The following is a 26474-nucleotide window of genomic DNA, read 5'->3' on the forward strand; positions in this document are numbered from 1 at the left end:
ATGCTATAGCTTAAGTTCAAGTTCGAATGTTGTCATCCTTAAATTTTGATGCGTGGTTCAGTCGTTTTTGTCGTTTTAGTTTAACTCGCACCCCTTTTAGTTATACGATCTTTTGTATCTAATAAGCAGATTAGTGTTCGCTCAATTGCATAATCGTTTGAACTTTTCATCAATTTGATGAAAAACTTCTCATATTTATTTAATTTTTTTGTTTTTCGGAAAAAAGAAACAAAAAAATCAAAGCCGAATATATGAACTAATTCTCCATAACTTGTTAAAAAAAGGTGCACATAATGGAGTAATTTCTTTTACCATAACCATAAAAACACACCTATCATTTATAAAATATTTAGTACACAAAATTAGTAAGTTGTACCATCTTAATGATTATGATCAGCAGCACATGTTAGTACGATATTAGCTAGTTAGCTTAAATTGTGAAGTTAAGATCTGTACGAGGTTTCTTCATAGTTGTAGGAAAAGGTACAACCATGTTGCAACGAGGACATTTTGGGTTGGTTTTAGGTATAAGAACATAAAGCAAACAACTTGGGCATCCAGCAGCATAAATTTCTTCCTCAACTTTTGTTGTTTCTTGAAACGTTAATTTTGGCGTTGAAATACAACGTTTCTTCGTGTAGTCTTTTTGTGCTCGTTCAAGTGCAAATTTAACTTTGCCAAGAGTATAAGGTGGTGATGATAATGACGATGATGATGATGATGAAGATGATGATGATAAAGGAACAAGTTTAAGGTCTAAGTTGATGTCATCAAAGATGTTTAATGGTGGTTTGTTGAGGTTTTGATGCTTTGATGTGGTATGATGATCACTTGAATCCTACAATCAAAAATCATGTGTGACAAATATGATTTAGTTAGCATGTTGTTGTCTTGTTGATACTTCAACAAAACTATTATTAGATAAAATACACTAAAGAAATAAGCTAATAACGTGATTAAACGTATAAGGATGAATTAAGATCATTTCGAGTTAAAATTTCTCAAGTAGGGGTTGTAAAAATCAGATAAAAAAAAAAAACATTAAAATAACAAGGGCCCACTACTAATAACTAAAGTAAAAGGGCACAATTAATGTTTTGTTTGTTCACTCATAACTCAACAAATATGGAAAAATTGTAAATTTAGAGGAACTTAATCTTTAGAGAACTAACTGTCTAAATGGTAGAAAATAAGTATACCTTTAAGTCGGGAAGAAGTTGTTGTTCGGATGAACGATGATCGCCAAGCAAATCACGAGTGACAAGGGAACTTGATTCGGGATGGGTGATCATGGTTGTTGGTACGTACTCGTATAGAAATGGTGTTGGTTAAAGTTTATAAAGAGTTTGAATTGCAATTTAATGAGAATTTATGAATTATGACCAAAGAATATTAAATGTTTGATGAGGATGCATGGATGGTAGGTGAAGCGTGCATTTAATTTAATTTTAAACTTAGGAAGGAAGCTAGGTGGAGTTAAGAGGCTATCAAATATCTTCATTTTTGGTATATCATCTAATGATACAGCAACCCGCAGGCGCACCGCGAATGTATGCGGACAATCACTATTGTGCGTATGCGTGTTCTTGTGTGCGGTATGCGGCGTGCGAATGCCTTTGTTCCCGGTACGGCGGTTGCTTAGCTGTCAAGTAAATATCTTTTCCATAATTATATCCGTGATTCGGGGGAGTCAGTTATGGATGAGATTATGATGATCTGGGACGATTCAAGAATTAGGGTTTGCCTATAAATACAAACCCTGATCATCGTTTACCGGACACAGCACATTACGTAACCATCGCATACGATACACATTACGTAAAACAGCATTATTCAGCATCTTTTCAAGGTTAACAGGTTAGTCTTTTGTAAGCTAGTACCTACGACCTTATTTGGGGCCTTCCGATCAGCGACCGCTATCGAAGGTGGACTTAATCACTTGGCCACCCCGCCGACATCATCATGTCGGCCAGGGTTATTCACGGTAGCCGGACCGGAGAGCCACGTTCTAAGATCCTTAAACCCCTCTTTACGTATTGAGCAGGCATATTAAACCCCACGGTTAAAATATGCATGATCAAGTGGTGCTTTCATTGAGAGTCGAATTAATTCAAGACTGTTTAATTGCTTTTTCTTTTAAGGTTTTGAATTGTATGACTCGTTATTTACAAAATTTTTGAATTTTTTCTTTAACAGTATCATGACTTCCGAGGAATCATCGGAACATACCCAAACAGATGTTCAGAACGCACCGTCTGGTAGTCAACATACACCGGTTATGACTACGGAGGCCGCTACTCAGGCGGGATACACGATATACCCTCCACCTATATCCGGCGAACCCTTTCAGAGGTACAAGCCGATATATTCAGACGGGGTCACACCGCCAAGAGCAAACTCACCAGTCACAACCACGCGGCTGGACTTTTCGTCAGTGGATCCAAGGGTCATCTTTGCAGGCGTTGGCGGTGGAACAACGGGGCCGCATGTGGTTTGCTGCGGCCAGGTACCTATTTACAGTACCACTGTTTCAATACCTCTGCATACGCAGAGCATTCAGCATAATTCGTCATTTACACCGTTGCAACCTTGGCAACCACCGCGCCCAGTTTCACAATTTTTAACTCCTGCGGATGCGCAGGCGTTACTTAATAGTTGGGGATTTGGGGTCATCCCAGATGCGAACTCTCATTGGGCGCCGATAACAGCGCAGCAGCAAAGCACAGCGCATACAGTTGGGCTTTTAAGTGTGTATCCTCAAGTTTCGCAGATATCTGCGCCACAGGTTTCGCTTCCTTTACAGCCACCTGTGTACTCTGCGTCTTCAAGTTATCCCTCTTTTCCAACGCAGCAGCCTTGGTCATATCCGCGGACGCAGGGTCAACCTTGGCAAAATGTTCAAGGGCAGGCAAATCTTGCAAGTCAATTCATGCAGGCCGCACCTCCCGATATGGTTCACTTATTTTCACAACCTGACTTTGTTCAGGACATGATGAAGCGTTTCTTTGCAAATTTGAAAGGGGATCCTGTTAAACCACCCTTCGAGCTACCGACTACCTTTGACAAGTTTCCTCCGCATATATCCGCGTACCCGTTTCCATCAGCACCAAAGATACCTAGCACGTTGGGTACTTACAATGGCCTGACCGATCCAGATGATTTTTTACAGCGCTTCGAAGGCGCAATGCGCACTCAAGGCTGGGTGGATCCGGTTGCGTGTCAGATATTTCCTATGACACTACAGGGTATTGCTCGTGAGTGGTTTAATAAGTTGCCGGCGGGTAGTATTGCCGGGTTTATGGATCTGCGGACAAAGTTTTTACTGCAATATCAGAATCAGAGACCACGCAAGCGCACTCACATTGAATGCCATGACATCGTGCAGAAGTCCAAGGAATCTTTGGGCGAATTTCTCACAAGGTATACTAATGAGTGCCTGCGTATACCAGATCTCAAACCAGAGCAACAGATTTCCGGACTCATACATGGTATAAACTCAGAGCGTCATCCAACACTGGTAAGGCGTCTGCGCCATACAGTCCCAACAACTTATGCTGAGGCGCTTAATGAATGCCACGACTATATGCGGAGTGGCGAAGATAATGACATTCCAACAGCTAGCACACGCAACGAGAGGAAGGACGATGATGATCGTTCGCGCGATCAAAATCGTGGTAACAACTCTCGCGGAAGGTATCCTAGCGGTGGTCCTATCAGGAATGATAAAGGGAAATCAAGTGGCAATTATCGAAACAATAATCAGCGCGGCATCAATAATCAGAACTATGCGCTACTCAAAAGTTTGTCCAAAACGCCCAAGGAAATTTTGGCAACGGAGCCAGTATGCGCGACCTTCGCGGTTCCAACTCCGCTTACAGAATTTGGCAAGCGGGACAAAACAAAGTATTGTGAATTTCATGACGATTATGGTCACGACACCAATTGGTGTAAAAACTTGATGGAACGGGTTCTGGAAGCGCTTCGCGCGGGCAAATTGGATCATCTAAAACCACCTAAAAAGGACAAGGGAAAGGCCGCAGAAGAGGCTCCGAAGTCTAAGACTTTCGCGTGGCAGAAAGTTGACAAAGCGAAAAATGCCGACTTAACCATTAACATGGTTGACGCAGAGAAAATCAGCCAGCGGAGAAAGTACAACGATCATCAGGATTGGGAGCTTCTCCCGATCACTTTCCCTCCTGTAATGTCAATTGATTCTATTAATGAGCCCATTATCATCAAGTGTCGCATCCCCGATTGCGGAATCCAGGTTAAGCGCATGCATGTTGACACTGGCAGCGGTATCGATATTATGTATGAGCATTATTATCGTTTCCTTCCGGCAGAAGTCAAAGCGCAGTTACGTCAGCCTGATATTACGCTATCAGGGTTCTCTGGAGAAAACTCGTGGCCGCTAGGCCGAATAGAATTAATGATAGAGCTTGCGGATGACAGGAACCCGCAGATGATCAGGCGTGAATTGGTCGATTTTTATGTGGTTCGTTCAACTTCACGATATAATGCACTGCTAGGGAGAAACTTTATACGGCGTTTTAACATTATCCCATCGGTAGTGCATGGTTTGATTAAGTTTCCCACAGTAGGGGGCGTTGCCACAGTTGCGTCACATCAAGCAACCGAGCTGTGTGGCTCTGTCGCGTCTGTAAGCCCTCCTAGCGTAGGAGAGCAACTTGCAAACTGTGCAGTAATAGCAAATCGCTTGCATCCGGATAAGCGAATTAAAATCGGCGCAGGCTTGTCAGCCGAAACGAAGGGCAAGTTGCATGGAATACTGTCAGCTAATGCAGATATTTTCGCATGGCGCGAGTCAGACATGACAGGGGTTCCGCGGGATATTGCGGAGCATAAGTTAAACGTTAATCCATCATTGACACCCGTTAGGCAAAAGAAGCGGCATATGGCCCTAGACCGCAGTGATTGGTTGTGCGCAGAGGTGGACAACCTTGTCAAAGCAGGCATTCTGCGGGAAGTGCGTTATCAGACATGGGTTGCAAATCCTGTGTTGGTAAAAAAGGCTGACGGTAACTGGAGGATGTGCGTTGATTTCAAAGATATCAATAAGGCATGTCCCAAGGACAATTACCCTCTCCCGGAGATAGACTGGAAGGTAGAATCACTATCGGGATTTAGGTACAAGTGTTTTCTGGACGCATACAAGGGTTATCACCAAATCTTAATGGCTGCGGAGGATGAGGACAAGACTGCTTTTCATACGCCGCAGGGTATTTATTGTTACACGAAGATGCCTTTCGGTTTAAAGAATGCTGGCGCGACCTATCAGCGTGTAATTGACGCAGCATTCAAGCACCAAATCGGTAGAAATCTTGAAGCGTACGTCGACGACTTGGTAATTAAAAGTAACACCGAAGAAGAGATGCTCGCAGACATCCTGGAAACGTTTGCATCTCTGCGCAGGATCAACATGAAGCTTAACCCGCTAAAATGTAGTTTTGGGGAAGAGGAAGGCAAGTTTTTAGGTCATGTGGTGACAGCGCGGGGTATCAAGGCCAATCCCAAAAAGATTGAGGCCATTGATAATTTGCCATCTCCGAAGACAAAGAAAGATGTGCAGAGTCTAACAGGGAAGCTTGCGGCTATCACACGGTTTCTGTCGAAAGCCGCAGAACGACAGTTGCCATTCTTCAATACTTTGAAAAATTGTTTGAAGAAAAAAGACTTCGTATGGACTCAGGAAGCGGAATCAGCCTTTCAGGAGATGAAAAAGGTGCTTGCAGAATTACCAACACTTACTGCGCCAGTATCAGGAGAAACGCTAACGCTGTACCTCGCGGCATCGAAGGAAGCTGTCAGCTCAGTCCTCATCGCGGATCGAGGAAAGGTAATCCATTAATTTACATGCTTTATTTATATCGTAGAAATTTAACGACTGAGGTTTTTCTTAGACGCAAATGCCGGTCTACTTCGTAAGCAAGACGCTGACATCAAGCGAAGTAAACTACTCACCAATAGAAAAGCTTGTATATGCGCTGGTCCATACGGCGCGGCGTTTGCGCCGATATTTTCAAGCACATCCAATCGTGGTTCTAACTGATCAACCAATCAAACAGGTTGGTAAACGCCTACTTTGCGGCAATGACCGGGGTTACCGCATTGACTAACGCAATCATTTTTCTTTCAGGTGTTGTACAAGCCTGAGATTTCTGGCCGAATGGCTAAGTGGGCAGTTGAATTAGGTGAACATGAAATAAATTTTTCTTCGCGCAGTGCGGTTAAGGGTCAAATACTTGCTGATTACCTAGCATAATTACCTGCGGAGGTCGAGGCATCAGCAGAACATCAGGATCCACCTGCACCAACTTTGTCACCATGGGAATTGTACACCGATGGTGCATGCAGCGCATCTGGTGCAGGTGCAGGTGCCGGTGTAATTTTAACAGGCCCGGATGGCGAAGAGCATACATACGCACTGCGGTTTAATTTTGCTGTTACAAACAACGAAGCAGAGTATGAGGCTCTGTTAGCAGGTATGCGCATTGCGCATAGGTTAAATGTTAAAATTTTGCACGCTTATGTGGATTCAAAGCTAGTATGCAGTCAAGTCAGCGGAGATTTCGAAGCGCATGACATAGCCATGCAGCAATATCTATCGCTTGTTCACAACCTCGCTGACCAATTTGAAGCTTTTCAAATCTCCCACGTAATGCGGGGTCAAAATAAGAAAGCGGATGCGCTAAGCAAAATGGCTGCCTTGGCTTTTGATCATATGGGAAAGAAAGTTCTAATAGAAGAACTCAATGCGAAATCCATTGTTATGATGCCTTTAGTGGCACCAGTCGAGGAATCAAGCTCAACATGGATGACGCCCATCGTGGCTTTTCTGCGGGATGGTACTTCTCCTGCAGATTCCGCAGATGCAAAGAAAGTCCGCGTTAAGGCACCGCTGTATGCCCTTGAGGGTAACGTCCTATATCGAAAGAATTATTTGGGACCGCACTTAAGGTGCATTGGCCCGAAAGAGGCGGAGGAAGTTGTACGCGAGGTGCATGAGGGTGCATGCGCACTCCATTCGGGGCACAGGTCCATTGTGTCAAAAATAATGCGGCTAGGATATTATTGGCCCACCATGTACGTGGATACTGCGCGCATAGTTAAGCAATGTGAATCATGCCAAATACATGCACCTATTAGCAGAGCACCTGCGCATCCAATGATACCAGTCTCCTCACCGTGGCCATTCTGCAAATGGGCAATCGACATAGTCAGACCATTCCCAAAAGGCCGAGGAAACATCAAATTCTTGATTGTTGCGATCGACTATTTCACAAAGTGGGTCGAAGCGAGACCGCTGGCAGCAATCTCAGGAAAAAGGGTTCGAAATTTTGTATGGGAAGACATCGTCTGTCGATTTGGTATACCAAACGAAATTGTTAGCGATAACGGTACGCAGTTCGCGGGTGACCCTTTTCGCAGCTGGTGCGCGGAGCTTAATATTAAGCAAACTTTTACATCTGTTGCGCATCCGCAGGCGAATGGCCAGTGCGAAGTCACCAACCGGGATATAGTAGCTGGAATCAAAGCTAGGTTGGGTCATGGTCGCGTTGGTTGGGTAGATGAACTACCGAAGGTTTTATGGGCACATAGAACAACACCCAAAGCAAGCACTGGTGAGACCCCGTTCAGTTTGGTCTATGGATCAGAAGCTGTCGTACCCGCAGAAATTGGGGTACCAACATTCCGCATACAAAATTTTGATGAGCAAAATAACTCTGAAGCTTTGCGGGAAAATCTTAATTTGCTGGAAGAACGCAGACTCTCTGCGGCTGTCAACGAAGCAAATAACAAGCAGAAAATTGCAAAGTACTATAATCAGCGTGTGCGTTCGCGCTCTTACAAGTGCGGTGACTTGGTTTGGCGTCAGAACGACGCAAGTCATGCGGAGGATACTGGGAAACTGGGCCCCCGTTGGGAAGGTCCATACAGGGTAGCGAAGGCAAGCAATACCGGGGCGTACCATCTCGAGACATTAGATGGAAAACCTGTGAAACGCACTTGGCATGCGACGTTATTGAAAAAATGTTATATGTAGCTAGGTGGACCTGATCACTCCAGTTTATTGTAGCACATTATTTTTTCTATGTATTTTCCGTCCGTTTGGATGTGTCGCGGTTGTAATTGTGATTAATGCCAATTAAATATTTACTCGCGCATACTTTTGTTGTTTAAGTCTTTTTTGTATGCGGTTCCTGCCTACTTAAGGGGTGTCCTCTAGCCCCCGTGCGGCAGAAGCCTGTTTGGTTACAAGGCTAGACGCTAACGGCAGGTAAAGGGAATTGGTTTTCCCCTAGCCAAGCGCCACGCAGACTAGATGGCTGCAAAGTCGACTTAAAAAATTACAAGCATTGGTTTGCTTGTGCGTAATTACTCTCGCATTGGTTTGCTTGAGGAACTCAAAGCATAAAAACATTGGCTTGTTTTTAGTTGCGTTGCTTACCATACAGCTATAGTGCACCTCAAGTACATGACAAAGCGATAACGCAGTAGCTTTCGAGTCTAAATTATTAAAGGGTAATTGTTAAAGTATTGGTTTATTTTACGCAGTAATACCCGCATACGCATGAGTTTTGGTTAACTATGCGCATGGGCATGCGGTTCACCTTTTGTTTTGATTCGCGATATATAAACAAACAAACTACGCATGCATAACAGTAAGATACATATACATTGAATTAAGTTATTACATAAGTGGTAATTGTTTCAAATGCCTGCCCGACACGGGACTTAGGGCTCAAAAATACATTTACAATTGCCTGCCTAAGCATAGGACTTACGGCGCAAACCATCACAAACACAAACTAAAAATCCTCCTTGAGAAACCCATCAATCGGCATGTTTGGGTCCGCCGCAAACGCATCGATTAGAGGGATAGGAATGGTGGTGGTAGCATTCTCCGCTTCCAGCAATGCCGCAGCCGTACCCTCCTTCAATTTCTTCTGCACAGCGTCAGGGTACGGTGGTGTGAGGCTGCAGGCTTGAATCACCTCTAAGACTGCCTTGTTGACTTCGTGGTCTTTCACCGCGTCAACATAGGCATTGAACTTTTCGGTAACTGGCCCAGAATCCATCACCTTTTGCGCAATGGTGGGGAGTGCAGTGCGCAGCTTCGCCAGGTCCGCCTCTGCCAGCTCGCGGTTGGTTACCGCGTCATCCCTTTCCCTCGTCACCCTTTCCAGCTCCACCCGCAGACGCTCCGCCTCCCCCTTGGACTGGTCAACCGCACCAACCAGCTCGCGGTTTTTCTTTCTCTCTTCAATCAGTGCAGTTTTGGTTTCCGCCGCGGTTAACTCCACCGCCTTGCGCGCTTCTTCTGCGGCGTCCCTGTCTTTCTTCACCTGATCAACCCCCGCTTGTAGCAGCCCTAGCTCTGTTTCTTTCCGCAAGGCCACTTGATACAAGTTAGTCGAACGGCGGGCTTGATCTGCGACCATGCCAAAAAAGACAAGGCCGTTTTGGACGAAGGCGTTGAGCGCCTGATTAAAAGGCAGTGCGGCTAGTTGGTTGCGGAACTCAGCCGGGAAGATTTGTTGGAGGAAGGCGGACTGCTCTGCGGCGTTTTCCGCCGATAACTGGGTGAGCTGCGCCAGGTTTGCCAATCGGAAGTTACCGTGTGGCGGGGTTGGTGTGGACTCGGAGTCCAGGTGTATCGTCTTATCCTTTGACTCGGCAGTAGCTTCGAGGTCCGGATTGACCCGCGGTGGGGTGTGATGAGTTTCTTCCGCATGCCCTGCGTATTAATAAGTGGTTATGTAAATGCAAACTTAAATGTGCGGTATGCGCGAAAGCTGAACTCTTACCAGATGAGGGAGGTAGATCCGCAGAACGGGGTTCGATGGGAACGAAGTTATCGTTCCGCTTGTCCTCCCTCTGTTTGGGAGTGAGTTTCTTCTTCTTCTGTTGGGATTGGGAGGCTTCGGCGGCCTTGCGCTTATTGCCGGAGGTGGCAGGTGCATTCTCGCCAGTCTTCTCCTGCTCCAACGGTTGGTTCACATTCTGTTTGCGGAAGGCGATGCCCGCAATCTCCTCCGCAGTCAGTACTCTCTTCATCTTCATCTCTGCAAACATGCACGCATGCGTTAGAACACATAAATAGCAAACTGTTGTTAGTACGTGATTATACTATTCCTACCCTTTCCATCCGGTCCGACTATGGCTGGACGCACATCCTCCCATGGCCAGTGTGCGGATATCTTCCCTAGCCGCAACATCACGTTCCCGTATGACCGGTGCACCAGCTGTGCGTTAGCGCACTCCGCTAACAGCTTTGTTTCCTCGTCATCAAGGACCGGAGTTTTGTTCACATCCTTTTCCACCTTCTCGCACCATATAAGCGTTTGCGGAAAAGCGGTACCAACTACAGTTTGGTCAATGAAGAAGAAAGATTCTTTCCAGTTACCCGCATTCGACTTTGGGGTTTTGGTGAAATTTTGTCGGGCGAAGAAGGTGAACCAGGATTTGTGGTGATTGGCTAGGCGGTATAGATGACAGAAAACTTTAACCAACGGTACCCTGTCGATTGCGGCGCACCACATTTCAAAAAGAACTATTTTGCCTATGGCATACGGGTGTAGTTGCCCTAATCCCACTCTGAAGTGATCTAATACGCCTAAGAAGAAGTCAGAGGGAGGAACCCTAAAGTTGCCATGCTTAAAAGCATGTTCGTAAATAGCCACCTTTTTCTCCGGTGGCTCGTGGGCTCGCTGATTAGACAAAGGGGGCACCGGATTGTACTTGGCTAAGGGAGGATACTGTTTCACTAAGTAATCTATGTGCTTCTGCTCTATAACAGACTCTACGCTATCTACATACGTCTCGTTAGCTTTAGTCATTTTCTAGGAGTAATCGGATGAATACTAACCTTTAAATGGTGGCCGGAATGTTCGATTTTTGATCGGAATTCAAATTGGCAGCGTAACGAGGAAGCTTGAAGCAGGGAAGTGGAAATGAGCTGCGAAATGGAGTATTTATAGGGCAGATTGGATGGAGTGGTGTGATCGTGGCTGTACACGTGTTATGCAATCGACGGCCAGCACTTTATTTGTGCGCGTGGATGCCAGTTGGGTATGATTACATGTGCGCGCGTGGTTGGCACGCGCCTGACACACTGCAACTTTATGTCATGTCCGCCGAATGGGCTTCTGCGATTGTGACAGGCATTTAATGGCATCGAGGCGCACGCGGAATATTAAATGCTAGCCGTTTTCTTGTTTTTTCTTTCGCTTAATAGTTTGATATCATACGCCTCGCGTCATATAACATCAAACTGGGGGGACATAATGATACCGCAACCCGCAGGCGCACCGCGAATGTATGCGGACAATCACTATTGTGCGTATGCGTGTTCTTGTGTGCGGTATGCGGCGTGCGAATGCCTTTGTTCCCGGTACGGCGGTTGCTTAGCTGTCAAGTAAATATCTTTTCCATAATTATATCCGTGATTCGGGGGAGTCAGTTATGGATGAGATTATGATGATCTGGGACGATTCAAGAATTAGGGTTTGCCTATAAATACAAACCCTGATCATCGTTTACCGGACACAGCACATTACGTAACCATCGCATACGATACACATTACGTAAAACAGCATTATTCAGCATCTTTTCAAGGTTAACAGGTTAGTCTTTTGTAAGCTAGTACCTACGACCTTATTTGGGGCCTTCCGATCAGCGACCGCTATCGAAGGTGGACTTAATCACTTGGCCACCCCGCCGACATCATCATGTCGGCCAGGGTTATTCACGGTAGCCGGACCGGAGAGCCACGTTCTAAGATCCTTAAACCCCTCTTTACGTATTGAGCAGGCATATTAAACCCCTCGGTTAAAATATGCATGATCATCATCTTTCTAAGTTTGTGTTGAATGGTCAAGTTTTAAATTTGATTTAATAAGGATTAATGAGTATAGTGATTGATAGAAAGGAGTGTACATGAATTGTTAGGATGATAAAAGGTACTATCGTAGCTATAAATATGGAATTTTCTAACTTACGCCGTAAGGGCAAGATTGCAAAACTAGCTACTCGTACTCGGGTGGATTTGGAGGGAGTAATCGTTAATTTGGGAATTAATCGGATTGCACACTTTATACATTTAAATAATAAATTTCAAAATTATATTGGTAAGAAAATCATAAACACGAACATAAACTGTCTAAAAACATAAACATAATCGTTCATTTGTTCAAAAACTCTAAAATACTAGTTTCAATTCATGTTGAAATGTTGATCAATTTTAACTTTGACCGATTTTGACTAACAAATCCGATTTTGACCTATTAACCGTCATTGACGATTAATTAAACAGAATCTGGAAAATTAAACCCGTTTGTTCTTAAAAATGAGTAATCGGGGTTAATCAAAAGTAATCGGAGTTTTTTCACAACAATGCCCAAATGCATAGGTTAAGGACATTTAAGGAAGCATGATTTTTCATAAATAAATAATATATATCATATATGGATTTTCTAACGATAATCCTAAGAGTGGTCGTTAACACGCATTAAATAACTGTACATAGCGATTATTATTTGATTATTTTAAAATGGTTGTTACTAAGTTGTACAATACTTTATAACGTGCCAACGACAACCCAGTCGTTAGAAAAATCCATAACATATTAGTGATCATCACAAACTAAGACACATAAGCATTCCCAAAATGACATTAAATACAATGGCAACTGAGAAATGACAATACTGAATTACAGAAAATAAGGATAACTTAAGCTTACCATCAGTATTAGTCGGCTTCCCTTCGGTGTGTGATTGCACGTTGACAAGAGTCCCAGTATAATTAGCAGCCATGGTCCCCTGACTCACCCTCTTAGCTGGAAAAAAAACACAGCCAAAAATAACTTATGATCTGTACAGATTCAAATAGTAAGCATATTATATGATCAAATTGAAGGTATTTCGTATGCCCGAGAGACATATTAAATTAAAGTGACTAATATGTTTTGATCCAAGTCGGGTCATACCCAATAACAAACTTACCGACACCTTATAAGTATTAAATCTTAACGGTTGGATCGTTAAGTAAATACGCGACGCTTGAACTTTAGAAAATCGGTTTTCTAAAAATATCATCACTTGAGACAAATTATTTGGATAATTTATATGTAATTATTTATAGGTTTAAATAATTATGTTGTGTTATATTTTATAAAATGGTTTATAAAATCATTGCAAGAACAAATACATATACAAGTTTTATAAAAGTTTATACAAGTTTTATAAAAATTACATCTTGTATATAAAAATGGGTTAGTGTGTGGGCAGATTTTGTAGCCCCAAGAAATGCCCTCTCATGCTTATTCCTTTGGTATTTTTGAGGCTTCAACTTTCAAGGACAAGCACATCAAGTATACCAAGGCATTTGACCAAAAACTTGCATGTAACACACATACAACACACTTGAAAAATTCTGCTCTTTTTTCTCTTCATTTCTGGCCGAAACTTTCAGCCTTTTGGAGAGGGTTTTCAAGTTTATTTTCAAGCTAAATTTAAGTGTCAATAAATCCTAACCATTGCATTAGGTGTTGGGTAAAAGTTTGGGGTATTATCTCTTGAGGTTTCATAGTTTTGAGACTCCATTCATCACCATCTTTTACAACCTGTTATCCAGATTTTGGGTTCAAAGAAAAGTGGGTTTCTAGCTTGGTTTTAAGGTGATTAAGTGTCTAAAACATAACCAAGTTCAAGGGTGGTGTTAGTGCATCAAAAGCTTGGGGTTTTAACACACTTGTTCATCATCTTCATTATCATTTAACCTCCTAACTTGGAGAAGGTATAACTTCATGAACTAGCTCTTTTACTTTTAAGCATATATTCTTGACTTGATATTCATATGGGATTCATGTTTAAATGGTTAAACTTTATATTAATTTGTTTACATTAATATGCTTCCGCTTTATGTTCAAATTGGTTTTGACATGCTCTACATGAAACTTGTTAATATAATGAATTCCAACAATGGTATCTAGAGCCAAAGTCATAGATATATGCTTCTTGTATTTGGCTTGTAAACCCATTTTCTTTACAATCTAGTAACATACATGAAACTAGAAAGTAAAATTTTGGGTTTTGGGTGGGGGTTATATTTTGGCCGAAAATATGGGGTTCCAAATGGGTTTTGGAGCTTCAAGTTTGGCCAAGATTTGTTGTTGTCATGGTTCACAATCATGCCTTGACCTTGTGGTTGGATTTGTGTGTGATTTGGTTGTATTTTGATGCTTGTAAATTCATTCATTTGGTTTGTAATAATCTTGTAATTTTATGATGTAATTTATTTTATTTGGTATGTAAAATAGATTAGGTTGTAATTTCCTTTTCTAAAAAAAAATGTATTAGGTTATATATTTTGTAAAAAGAAAAGTGAAGATTCAAGAAGATTACAAGATGGAGCATAAGGATGCAAGAGTTAGTGGGAGATTTGTTAATCTCCTACTTTGTGGTTTTAACCCTTTAGGTAACACTTGTTTTGGCTAAACAAGTGTTTACCACTTTGGCATGATTGTGGACTTTTATTTTGCATGCTTGGTTGTTTATTGTATGATTGTGGATTGTATGTTTGTATGCTACAAGTTAATCACACAAGTTAACAACAAATAAAACTAAAATATAATTGGTTAAATTAGACGTTATTAACAACATGCAAAAAAAAAATGAAAATTTAAATGGTTAAATTGAAACAACAAAAGGACACTAATAAATGGTTATTAAGGACATAAATAACAATGCATATAAAATGGTTTATAGCAAAGTAATTGTCTTTACTAATATGACATGAAAATTGGCTTTTCATAATGAACTATACACCAAATGCATGTTGGTGTATGGCAAATGTTTTCTTAAACTAGAATTTATGAAAACTTAAAATCCCTTAACTAAAACTAGGCAAACAAGTTAAACGCCATACTTTTGTAGGAACACTTGAACATAGTAGTGAACTCATAATGGAATAAAGGTCACCTAACCATTATGAACTAACTAATATGGTTAAAGTAAAATTCTCATGCTTGTGGGATAAAGGTCACCTAACCACTTGTATGTTAATTTTACAAGTTTAAACAAGTAGGACGACTTGATTTGGAAATCATGAACTTAGGGTCACCGAAGCATGAGGAACAAATAGGCGTTGATGGGATAAATATGCCATGCAAAAGGATTGCATGATCCCATAATTTAGAAGTTGCAAAAGGATTGCAATTGTCATATAAATGACTACCTAGCTAAATCAAATAACGGGATAAAGGTCACCTAACCGAAATTTGATTTACCGTTGGATTCTAATATTTAATAAAACAATTAATTATAAAAGGGTGTTGTTTATTAAATTTAAAATCGATACTAAAATGAACTTTGTTAAATTTTGTAGATGGCCGCAAATAACAACAACATGCAAAATGCACCACTTAACCTAAACAACCTATCATTAAGGTCTCTCCTCGAGAAAGACAAACTCAACCATACGAACTTTATGGATTGGTTCCGTAATCTTAGGATTGTCCTCAAACTTGAGGACAAAGCGTATGTGTTGGAGGACCCTATTCCCGACCAACCGGATGAGGAAGATATAGAGGGCATGGCTTATTATGACAAGTATTGCGCCGATTCGGTGCAAGTCGCTTGTCTAATGCTTGGGACTATGATACCCGAACTCCAAAAGGATTTCGAACATCATAGTGCATATGACATGATTACGCAATTGAAGGAGATCTTCCTTCAACAAGCACGTGTCGAGCGCTTCGAAACGGTTCGAGCGCTACATGCATGTCGTATGGATGACACCCAATCCGTCTCCTCTTATGTCCTCAAAATGAAGAGCCTTATTGATCATGCTAACCATCTTAACCTAAACATATCAAATGAGTTAGCCACCGATCTTATCCTTAATTCCCTATCAAAAAGGTTTGATCAATTTGTAATTAATTACAATATGAATGGGATGGATAAGAGCATAGGTGAGCTTCACGGTATGCTTAGAACGGCGGAAACTAGCATGGGTAAAAGAGCTTTACCCGTGTTAGCAATCGATCAAGGTGGGTCCAAAGGTAACACCTCTAAGCCAAAGGTGGCTAAGAGAAAAGGACCCGCCTATCAAGGCAAAGGGAAGGGGAAGATGGTTACCCCAACCATCAACAAGGCCAAGAAGCAAAAGGTCACCGAGAAGGCAAACCCCAAAGAAGACCCGTGTTTCGGTTGCGGTGAAATGGGTCACTGGAAGCGAAATTGCCCGGTCTATCTTAAGGAGTTGAAAGACAAGAGGGATGCGGGGCAAACCTCAGGTAATATATATATGGTATATATTGAGCTTAATATTACTTCTTCTAATACATGGGTATTAGACACGGGATGTGGAACTCATATTTGCAATTCTTTGCAGGGGTTCAAAAGAAGTGATCATATGGCGGGAACATCGAGTCTCTATATGGGCAATGGTGCAAAGGTGCATGTTAAAGCTCAAGGAGATTTTGTTTTGAAGCTTCCAAGCGGATTGGAACTTATTTTAGAAAATGTTTTGTATGCTCCGGATTTGTGTAGAAACATTATTTCTATTTCTCGTTTGAAACAATGTGGTTTTAATGTTAATTTTATTAATGATGATATCCATGTTTGTTTAGATAATGTGTTCTATTTCAAGGCTTCGCCTTCAAATGGAATTTATGAATTGGTTCATGATGACACATCATCTAGTAGCTCAATGTACCATACAAGCACCAAGAAACTCAAAAGGGATTTGAGTGATTCCTACTTATGGCATTGTCGCCTTGGTCACATAAACAAGAACCGAATGCATACACTTCAAAAGAATGGACTTTTGAAATCAAATGAAATGGATTCGTTTGATGTATGTGAATCTTGTTTACAAGGCAAGATGACTAAAGCACCTTTCAAAGGGACCTACGAAAGGGCTAAAGACTTATTGGGATTAATACATTCGGATGTGTGTGGACCCTTTAAGCCCATGACAAGGAATGGTGAAAGATACTTTGTTACTTTCATTGATGACTTTAGTCGTTTCGGATATGTCTACTTGTTAAGACATAAGGATGAAACTTTTGAAGCATTCAAAGAATATCAAAACGAAGTACAAAATCAACTCAATAAGACAATTAAGGTACTTCGTACCGATAGAGGAGGTGAATACCTAAGCGATGCCTTCCAAGATCATCTTAGGAGTTGTGGGATCATCTCACAACTTACTCCACCCGGAACACCCCAACTTAATGGAGTTTCTGAAAGGAGGAACCGAACCCTAATGGATATGGTTCGATCTATGATGGCAAGAAGCTCGTTACCTCTATCATTTTGGGGTTATTGTCTAAGCTCCGCGGCTCGTATTTTAAATATGGCCCCAACCAAGAAAGTGGAACGAACTCCTCATGAGATGTGGTTTGGAAAACCTCCTTCTCTTTCATACTTAAAAGTATGGGGATGTGAAGCTTATCCTAAGCGTCATGTTGCTAATAAGTTGCATGCTCGATCCACAAAGTGTATCTTCATAGGATATCCCAAGGATGATATGGGATACTATTTCTATGATCCGACCGAGCAAAGTGTATTTATTGCTCGAAAGGCGGAATTCCTTGAAACCAAATTCCTTATGGAAGGTGATGGTGAAAGGAAAATAGATCTTGTAGAGGTACAAGATCAAGTTGATGATACACAAATGGTTGACACTAGTACTCAACATGAGGGTGTTGAAAATGATCAAGTGGATGATCAAAGTACACAAGACGTTCGAAGATCTAGTAGGATTAGTAATCCTCCTGAGAGATATGGTTTTCTCGTGGATGGTTGCTATACGGTTGATTTGGATGAACCGACAAACTACGAAGATGCTTTATCAAGGATTGATAAATATAAATGGCAGGAAGCCATGAACGCCGAGATGCAATCCATGTATGAAAACCAAGTTTGGGAACTTATAGTGCAACCTCCTAGCTCCAAACTAGTTGATTGCAAATGGCTTTTCAAGAAGAAAACCGACATACATGGAAACTTGGATACATACAAAGCTAGACTTGTAGCAAAAGGTTTCACTCAAACTCAAGGGGTTGACTATGATGAAACTTTCTCGCCAGTGGCAATGCTAAAGTCTATTAGGATATTATTTGCCATTGCTGCTCACTATGACTATGAAATATGGCAAATGGATGTCAAAACCGCTTTCCTAAATGGATATCTTGAGGAAGATGTCTATATGGTACAGCTCGAAGGTTTTGTTGATCCGAAAAATCCTAAAAAGGTATGCAAGTTAAAGAAATCAATCTACGGATTGAAACAAGCATCTAGAATGTGGAATCATCGTTTTAATGAAGAGGCAAAGAAATTTGGCTTCATTAAAAATGGTGATGAAGCTTGTGTATACAAGAAGGCTAGTGGGAGCTCTATAATATTCCTTGTGCTATATGTGGATGATATATTATTATTTGGGAATGATATTACCACAATGCAAGGAGTCAAAACTTGGCTAAAGAGTTGCTTCTCCATTAAGGATCTTGGAGACGCACAATACATATTAGGGATAGGGATCTATAGGAATAGATCCAAGAGATTGATAGGTTTAAGTCAAAGTACATACATTGATAAAATCTTGAAAAGGTTCAAGATGGAAAACTCTAAGAAAGGTTTGGTACCTATTCAAAGAGGAACCTATCTCAGTTCATCTCAGTGTCCTACCACGAAAGATGAACAAGAGAGAATGAAGAAAGTCCCATACGCATCTGCTATTGGGTCTATCATGTATGCGATGATATGTACTAGACCGGATGTGTCATGCGCTCTAAGCTTGACAAGTAGATACCAGAATAACCCAGGAAACAGTCATTGGATTGCTGTTAAAAGTATATTGAAATACCTTAGGAGAACTAAGGATATGTTTCTAATATATGGGTCTGGTGAGGAGGAACTCGTCGTAAAAGGTTACGTGGACGCGAGTTTCCAAACTGATCGAGATGACTCTCGATCACAATCCGGTTATGTCTTCATGTTAAATGGTGGTGCAATCTCTTGGAAGAGTTCAAAACAGGATGTTGTTGCGTTATCCACTACAGAGTCGGAGTACATTGCCGCCTCACTGGCAGCTCAGGAAGCTGCATGGATGAAGAAATTCATCGACGACTTAGGAGTGGTCCCTTCCATTCAGGACCCTCTTGAGATCTTTTGTGACAACGAGGGTGCGATTGCTCAAATCAAGGAACCTCGTGCTCATCAAAAGACTCGTCACATTGAGCGGAGATTCAACTACATCAGGGATGAGGTTGAAAAGAAAAATATATGTATTCACAAAGTTCACACAGATCATAATGTTGCGGATCCACTCACGAAGCTTTTACATGGGCCAAAACATGAGGGACATGTTTGTGCATTAGGGCTTCGATATTCTAGTGATTGGAAATGATCTATTTTATGTATTGTAACGGAACGAATTAGTTCAAACTCATTAATATAATTATGGTATTAATTTAATTATGAGTCATGTTCCAATTTTGCATATTTTATCCATGAATAAACTATTATTCTAAATTCCGTAGTTGATCACATTTGTGGGAACAAGTGTGAGGTCTAGACTATTATGAACTTGGATTGGTTAACATTCATATGGTGAATGTGGGGCAAGGTTGCAACCAAGGTTCATAGATATTTGTGGGACACAAATATTGGAAGACCCGCTCTCAAGATTTACTGTATGGAGCTTTTGTAGTTGATCACATGTAATCTTGAGTAAAGGAGAATATCATTGTATCCTCTGACCTGAGATACATATTGGGTTCAGATATTCACTGAATATCGTACCTTGATTCTTTCCTTCGCTATTCTGAGAAGGTAGCTCATAAGGGAGGCTTCAGGTATGGTACAAGGTGTAGTGTCTAGGACGTATGTAGTCAAGATGGAATTTGTCCCTCTTATTCGTTGAGAGTCAGATGTCTAAGGCCTGATAAAGTTAAATCTATAAGAGAGTGATCATTCTATATCTCTTGGATTTAACATGACATCTAGGACAAAAGGATATATTGAAAGATTCACCTAAATCATATTCGAGATGGGAACTCGAAAGGGATGATGTTATTGAATGGCACTAAGTCATAACATATTAGGGGTGATGGACGGTAGTTAGGTGGTATCCATCACTTGCATTAATTTCTTAGGTTTCTCGTGCAAGTGGGAGATTGAAGGTATTTCGTATGCCCGAGAGACATATTAAATTAAAGTGACTAATATGTTTTGATCCAAGTCGGGTCATACCCAATAACAAACTTACCGACACCTTATAAGTATTAAATCTTAACGGTTGGATCGTTAAGTAAATACGCGACGCTTGAACTTTAGAAAATCGGTTTTCTAAAAATATCATCACTTGAGACAAATTATTTGGATAATTTATATGTAATTATTTATAGGTTTAAATAATTATGTTGTGTTATATTTTATAAAATGGTTTATAAAATCATTGCAAGAACAAATACATATACAAGTTTTATAAAAGTTTATACAAGTTTTATAAAAATTACATCTTGTATATAAAAATGGGTTAGTGTGTGGGCAGATTTTGTAGCCCCAAGAAATGCCCTCCCATGCTTATTCCTTTGGTATTTTTGAGGCTTCAACTTTCAAGGACAAGCACATCAAGTATACCAAGGCATTTGACCAAAAACTTGCATGTAACACACATACAACACACTTGAAAAATTCTGCTCTTTTTCTCTTCATTTCTGGCCGAAACTTTCAGCCTTTTGGAGAGGGTTTTCAAGTTTATTTTCAAGCTAAATTTAAGTGTCAATAAATCCTAACCATTGCATTAGGTGTTGGGTAAAAGTTTGGGGTATTATCTCTTGAGGTTTCATAGTTTTGAGACTCCATTCATCACCATCTTTTACAACCTGCTGTCCAGATTTTGGGTTCAAAGAAAAGTGGGTTTCTAGCTTGGTTTTAAGGTGATTAAGTGTATAAAACATAACCAAGTTCAAGGGTGGTGTTAGTGCATCAAAAGCTTGGGGTTTTAACACACTTGTTCATCATCTTCATTATCATTTAACCTCCTAACTTGGAGAAGGTATAACTTCATGAACTAGCTCTTTTACTTTTAAGCATATATTCTTGACTTGATATTCATATGGGATTCATGTTTAAATGGTTAAACTTTATATTAATTTGTTTACATTAATATGCTTCCGCTTTATGTTCAAATTGGTTTTGACATGCTCTACATGGAACTTGTTAATATAATGAATTCCAAGACAAATAGTTTCGTAAACTTCCAGCAGCCCCAATAATCATAGTTTTTGAAATGAGCAAACTTTTCCAGTTTGACTTAGGTAACACGAAAGCTAGTTGATCTGATGTACCAACCTTCATATATACGATCAAGATACAAAATATACCATGACCAGATGAGCAGTTAATAATTTTGAGCATATATAATCCTTGTAAGTTGTAACTTATACCTTAGCTACAAGCACACGAAGAGTCATGAAAGCATCTACACAAAGCTTAGAACTGCTTGCATATCCCAGTGCAGCCTTTGCAAAAACGAAAGCAATATTAACTTCTTATAAAAGGTTTTATCTTTATATTTCCACCCAGAAAATGAAAAAAAAAAAATAAAAAAAAAATATCGATAACTTTAAAGAATACATACTGTTGGCAGAAGTGATGGCAAATGACCAACTGTGACCTTTACAGATTGAGATCGAAGGAAAGAAAGTAAACATTCGTCAAGGCACACAGCTTATTTTTTTTTAAAACGGCGATATCGACATCGAATGCTCTCATTTATCACCCACATACGCGTTAGGAGGAAACCCAATTCGCGACGATGTTGGCAGTACCATCGAAGGTTGGGAAAAACCCCCCAGAGACCTTCCCAAATCGCATTGATGTTGGCAGTACCATCAAAGGTTGGAAACTCCCTGCTTGAAGTGAGAATTGAACCTGGGTTGGCAGTACCCAAGTTGAATCTCACCCCATACCACTCAAGCCAAGTTTCGGTGGTACACAGCTTATTTGGGTGAATGTTCAATATGTGTTTGAACGTGATAACCTAAACCGTTAGGTAGCACAACCATCTGCAAACAAATAACACATTTCCAAACCAATAAGTAGATCTCAATCTACCAATTTAACATAGCGAAAACAAGGCAAATAGCACTTCATAAGTAGCTCCTTCAAACATTGAATAACACCTTCTGCCACAGCATCACTTATTTTGTGAGGCATCTGTTTATAGTTACCCTTTGGTGTCAATCTGCACTTCACTGCAGCTTCCAACAGAAGCAGCAGACGAAACTTAAGTGTATCTGAAAAATGCGACAAAAACAGCATGTCAAATTCCTAAGCCAATTACAAACAGAGATGTAAACCCTAAGGGTGCATTTGGTTCGGCGAATGTTTTTGATGGAATTGGAATGTAACTCATGTCCTTTTCTACCTCTTCTCCCGGTCTCAATTAACAAGGGAAGTTATACATTTTACATACTCTAGGTAAACATCTCTATACAATTTACATTTTGTACAAAATCATCTCTAACAAATAAATTTTCTATCTCTACGAAATAAACATCCTTAAATCGTACACACCTTAAAAATTTCTTACTTGTCATTAAGTCTTAGAGTCTGCTTTTTACTTTTCTTGAACATTATGCAATATATCTGTAAGCCTAAAGGCTTAGTGAACACGTGCTTTTTTCTTATAAAATATCACATACATAATGTCATGACGAAGGCCCAAGAGAGGAGGATGGAGGTAGAAAAAATGAGGATGCTTAGGTGGAAGTGTGGCAAGACCATGTTAGACATGATACCTAATGGAGTTTTTAGGGAGAACTTAAAAGTTGGGAATATCATCAACAAGCTGAGAGAAGGACGACTTAGATGGTTTGTCCATTTAAGGAGGCAGCCACCCACAGCACCCGTTAGGAGAGTGGAAGCCCTCACGGTTGGCAGCGTAAGGAGAAGAGGTAGACCTACATGTAGGTTGGAGGATAGACTGAAGCTTGACATGAAGGAGCTTTTATTGACTGTGGACATGACTTCTGATAGAAATTTGTGGATGAGTAGAATTAGAATTGATGACTAGGTTGTATATATTTTTATTTTATATTCTTATTTATTTATTTAGTTTTAAATATTTATTGTATATTGTATATTGTATATTGTATATGTCTTTTTTTGCCTACTTGCTTTTTTTGCTTCATATATGTTTGTATTCTCAACTTTTTTTTTTTTTTTTTCATGTTTTATTGATACATATTATACTTATACAGTTATACTTATTGTAGCATATTCCAACATGTTGTGTGCATTACACTATACTTATTTACATGCTTTATTGCATTATACCGTTACATTTTGTATTACATTATATCGCATTAAATTATGCGTATTTACATGTTTCATGTCTTTATGCTTACATAGTATACTTATTTGTTCTATGCTTACATAGTATACTTATTTGTTTTAGACTGCATAGTATACCTACATGCTTCATACCTACATGTTTACATATACAAATTATACTTACATGGCTTGTTATACATAATACATGCATATTTGACACATACATATTTTACTTATATGTTCTATTACTTTACTTTGTTACATGCTATATTTATCTATACATATAGTATTGGAGTATACATTTTCCATGGTAATGTTTCTATTTTATCTACTTTACTTGCATTTTTTTACTTCACATGATTGAATTATGGTTCTTTCTGGCCAGAGGTCCTTAGAAAGCAGCCTTTCTGTCCTCTAGTATAGGGAGGGACGACTCCTTCTACCCGCGAACCGATAGGTATCCGTGGGTGGAGGAATGACTTCCCTTTTACTCTAGGGTAGAGGAAAGACTGTCTACATCTAACCTCCCCCATACTCCACTTTGGTGGAATTGGGTATTGTTGTTGATGTATAATGTCATGACATGCTCTTTACATATAAATACATTATGAGATCTCTTTGTTAATGTGTAACTGAGAACATAACCATTTCTGTATTTGGATCCCAATATATATATATATATATATATATATATATATATATATATATATATATATATATATATATGGATCCCATTCTCTGAATAACGTGAAGCTTGCGTTACAACAACAACACTACCCAATTTCACCCCGTGTTAAACTCGGTATTCGTATTTACCGTCGGTACACATTAACCATATAAAATACATATATAATATATAAACATAAATCGCATACTCTAAACGTGAATGTAACGTAACATTTCATGCATTCATACAGCACTATTAACTCTTGACAATACATGCATTCATACATCTCTAATAATTTTATCTTCTTTAATTTAACATGTAACAATCAATCATATATCATATACATAGCATATATCTCAGTATTCGTAAATAACTCGGTAATCACATTGCTTTAAATATGAACAAGATATTGATGCGTGCTTCAAGCTTCTTAGCTTATACCATAAGCCCCTTTACTAAGTACTCTTAAACTCTTCCTTTACATACATACATTCTTTTGCATTTAATACCAACAACTACTATTACCATATGAGTATTTTCTCTAATAGTTATATTTATGTGATCATGGGGCATTACATGGAATTCACAAGGGAATTCCTTTTAGAGACGGAATTAGGAGAATTGCAGTTCAATTCACTTTTAACCAAACGCTCATATGGAGTGAAATTGAGATGCTAAACCCATTGAATTCTATGAAATTTGGTGAACCAAACGCAGGCTAGGTTCATTCAGCTCAATGTAGAAACTAGTAACTAAAAGAATATATGCTACTGTAAAACTGAAAACCTTTGATTATCATCATCTCAAAACTTTAATCACAAAATATATAGCACAGCCAGTTGCGGAACTTGAACCCGGATACAAATGGGGCGGGTGTAAAATTTTAATAAATTTTTCATTGTCAGCAGGGGTAAAAAAATTTGGTAAATATTTTTTTTTTCCTTTAGTATAAAAAAAAAAAATTCCCGTTAAATCCATGTGGGGCAGATACCCCTTTTGGTACCACTATCTTCCGCCACCAAGCACAACATATATGCTATTCTTTTAAGAAAATAAATTAATATTAGGGGCGGATTTGAGCATGTTTCAAGTGTGTCATGAAACAGGACCTATCATTCATAGGGGCCCAAATTTTTTTTTACTATATATTAGATATATAGTGATCAGCCCATTAAATGGTCTAGAAAATTTATAATTAAAAAAAAAAAATCTACTAGGAAAAAACCTATGAGTTTATTAGTATTATTGAATTTATTATTCAATATATATGAAAACTTTTATAATTAAAAAAAATCTACTAGGAAAAAACCTGTTTCTATTCCACAACCTATTTCTTATTCTAATAACAGTAAACAGTATAACAGTGCTATACATATACACGCACACACTATAATAATGTAACCATGAACAAATTAGGAATTGAATTCTAAAATTGAGAAGGAATTGAATTCTAAAACTGAGAAGGAACATACTCGAAGAATATGAGAGATTGCCGTTTTGTTGCTGCTTTTAGCCTTTTAGGGTTTCTGGTGAGTTGTAGTATCTGTAAGCAGTAATAGACTAAGTTCTTCTGATTTCATCGGCATCATCGTTGATATCATATTAATGAATTAAGTTGTCTTCTCACTGAGTTTTGTTAATTTTTTTTTTATATTTTAAAAACGTGATTTTTTTTTATTGAACTGAAATTGATATTATGAATGTACAATTGAATTGAATTGAATCGAGTATTAACAACCTATAACTACTCGACCTAACAACACTTAACTGACTAACCGACTCTTGCCAAGTATTCCAACTAATTACGTTGACTAATCAAACAGGCTACTAATCTTCATAACGTTTGGGCCGGTTCTTGGGCCTTTGTGACTTTCTTGCGTTGGGCTCATGACTAGTTGTTGGGCCCATTTCTTTATTCAATTCATCAAGCCTATCATCACTTTGTCCTTCAAAAATATCCATGCCCTCATGGATCAATTCATTTTGCATGCCCACCTAATCACTTTCATCAAGGAAATATCACCAAAATGCCCATTTTTTAGAAGCTTGTTGGCTGACAGCTCTTAAAAAAAGTTTGACAATTTGCCCTCGCAAGGCGCAAGATGCCTTGCGTCCTTGCGACCTTGCGTCTTTGCGACCTTGCGGCCTTGCGTCTTACCTAAAAAAGCTAGTTAAATAATCACTTTGCGTTCACTGTTCACCTCACAACCACACTCATACGCAAGCTGCTCTCTGGTGCCCATTCGCTCGTCACTCGCAAAATCGTCATCAAGCTTCCTTACATTCTCGCAAATCACTCGCAAAATCTACATCATCATCCTCACATCTTCATCCTTACTAGATCATCTTCATCCTTCCATCTTCATCGTCGCTAAGCCGTCATCAAGCTTCCTTATAGTACAAGCGAGCTACTACGCTACCAACATCATCGAATC

General features: G+C 39.7%; 1 protein-coding gene across 2 annotated transcripts; it reads right to left on the reverse strand.

Annotated features, from left to right (window-relative positions):
- Window positions 1-312: 312 nt before the first annotated feature.
- On the reverse strand, window positions 313-25664 carry LOC139891265 (uncharacterized). Of its 2 annotated transcripts, XR_011773599.1 has the most exons (5): window positions 25512-25664; window positions 21676-22333; window positions 21482-21556; window positions 12764-12859; window positions 313-838 (listed from the first exon to the last, which is right to left on the reverse strand). XR_011773599.1 is itself a non-coding variant. In XM_071874216.1 (2 exons), exons 1-2 carry the CDS (start codon window positions 1290-1292, stop codon window positions 431-433), a joined length of 501 nt encoding a protein of 166 aa, XP_071730317.1. In that variant the 5' UTR covers window positions 1293-1298; the 3' UTR covers window positions 313-430. The 2 variants fall into 2 exon arrangements, 1 of the variants encoding a protein (XP_071730317.1); XM_071874216.1 differs by lacking the exons at window positions 12764-12859; window positions 21482-21556; window positions 21676-22333; window positions 25512-25664 and adding an exon at window positions 1200-1298.
- Window positions 25665-26474: the final 810 nt, after the last annotated feature.

This window comes from Rutidosis leptorrhynchoides, chromosome 2 (genome assembly GCF_046630445.1).
Source record: "Rutidosis leptorrhynchoides isolate AG116_Rl617_1_P2 chromosome 2, CSIRO_AGI_Rlap_v1, whole genome shotgun sequence".
Taxonomy (NCBI): domain Eukaryota; kingdom Viridiplantae; phylum Streptophyta; class Magnoliopsida; order Asterales; family Asteraceae; genus Rutidosis; species Rutidosis leptorrhynchoides.

What these genes read in the sequence shown, in the direction of transcription:
- LOC139891265 (XM_071874216.1), bottom strand. Translation starts at nt 1,292, where the DNA reads ATGATCACCCATCCCGAATCAAGTTCCCTTGTCACTCGTGATTTGCTT. An exon ending in AACTTCTTCCCGACTTAAAG is followed by an intron (nt 839 to 1,199) that starts GTATACTTATTT and finishes TTTTGATTGTAG; the next exon opens with GATTCAAGTGATCATCATAC.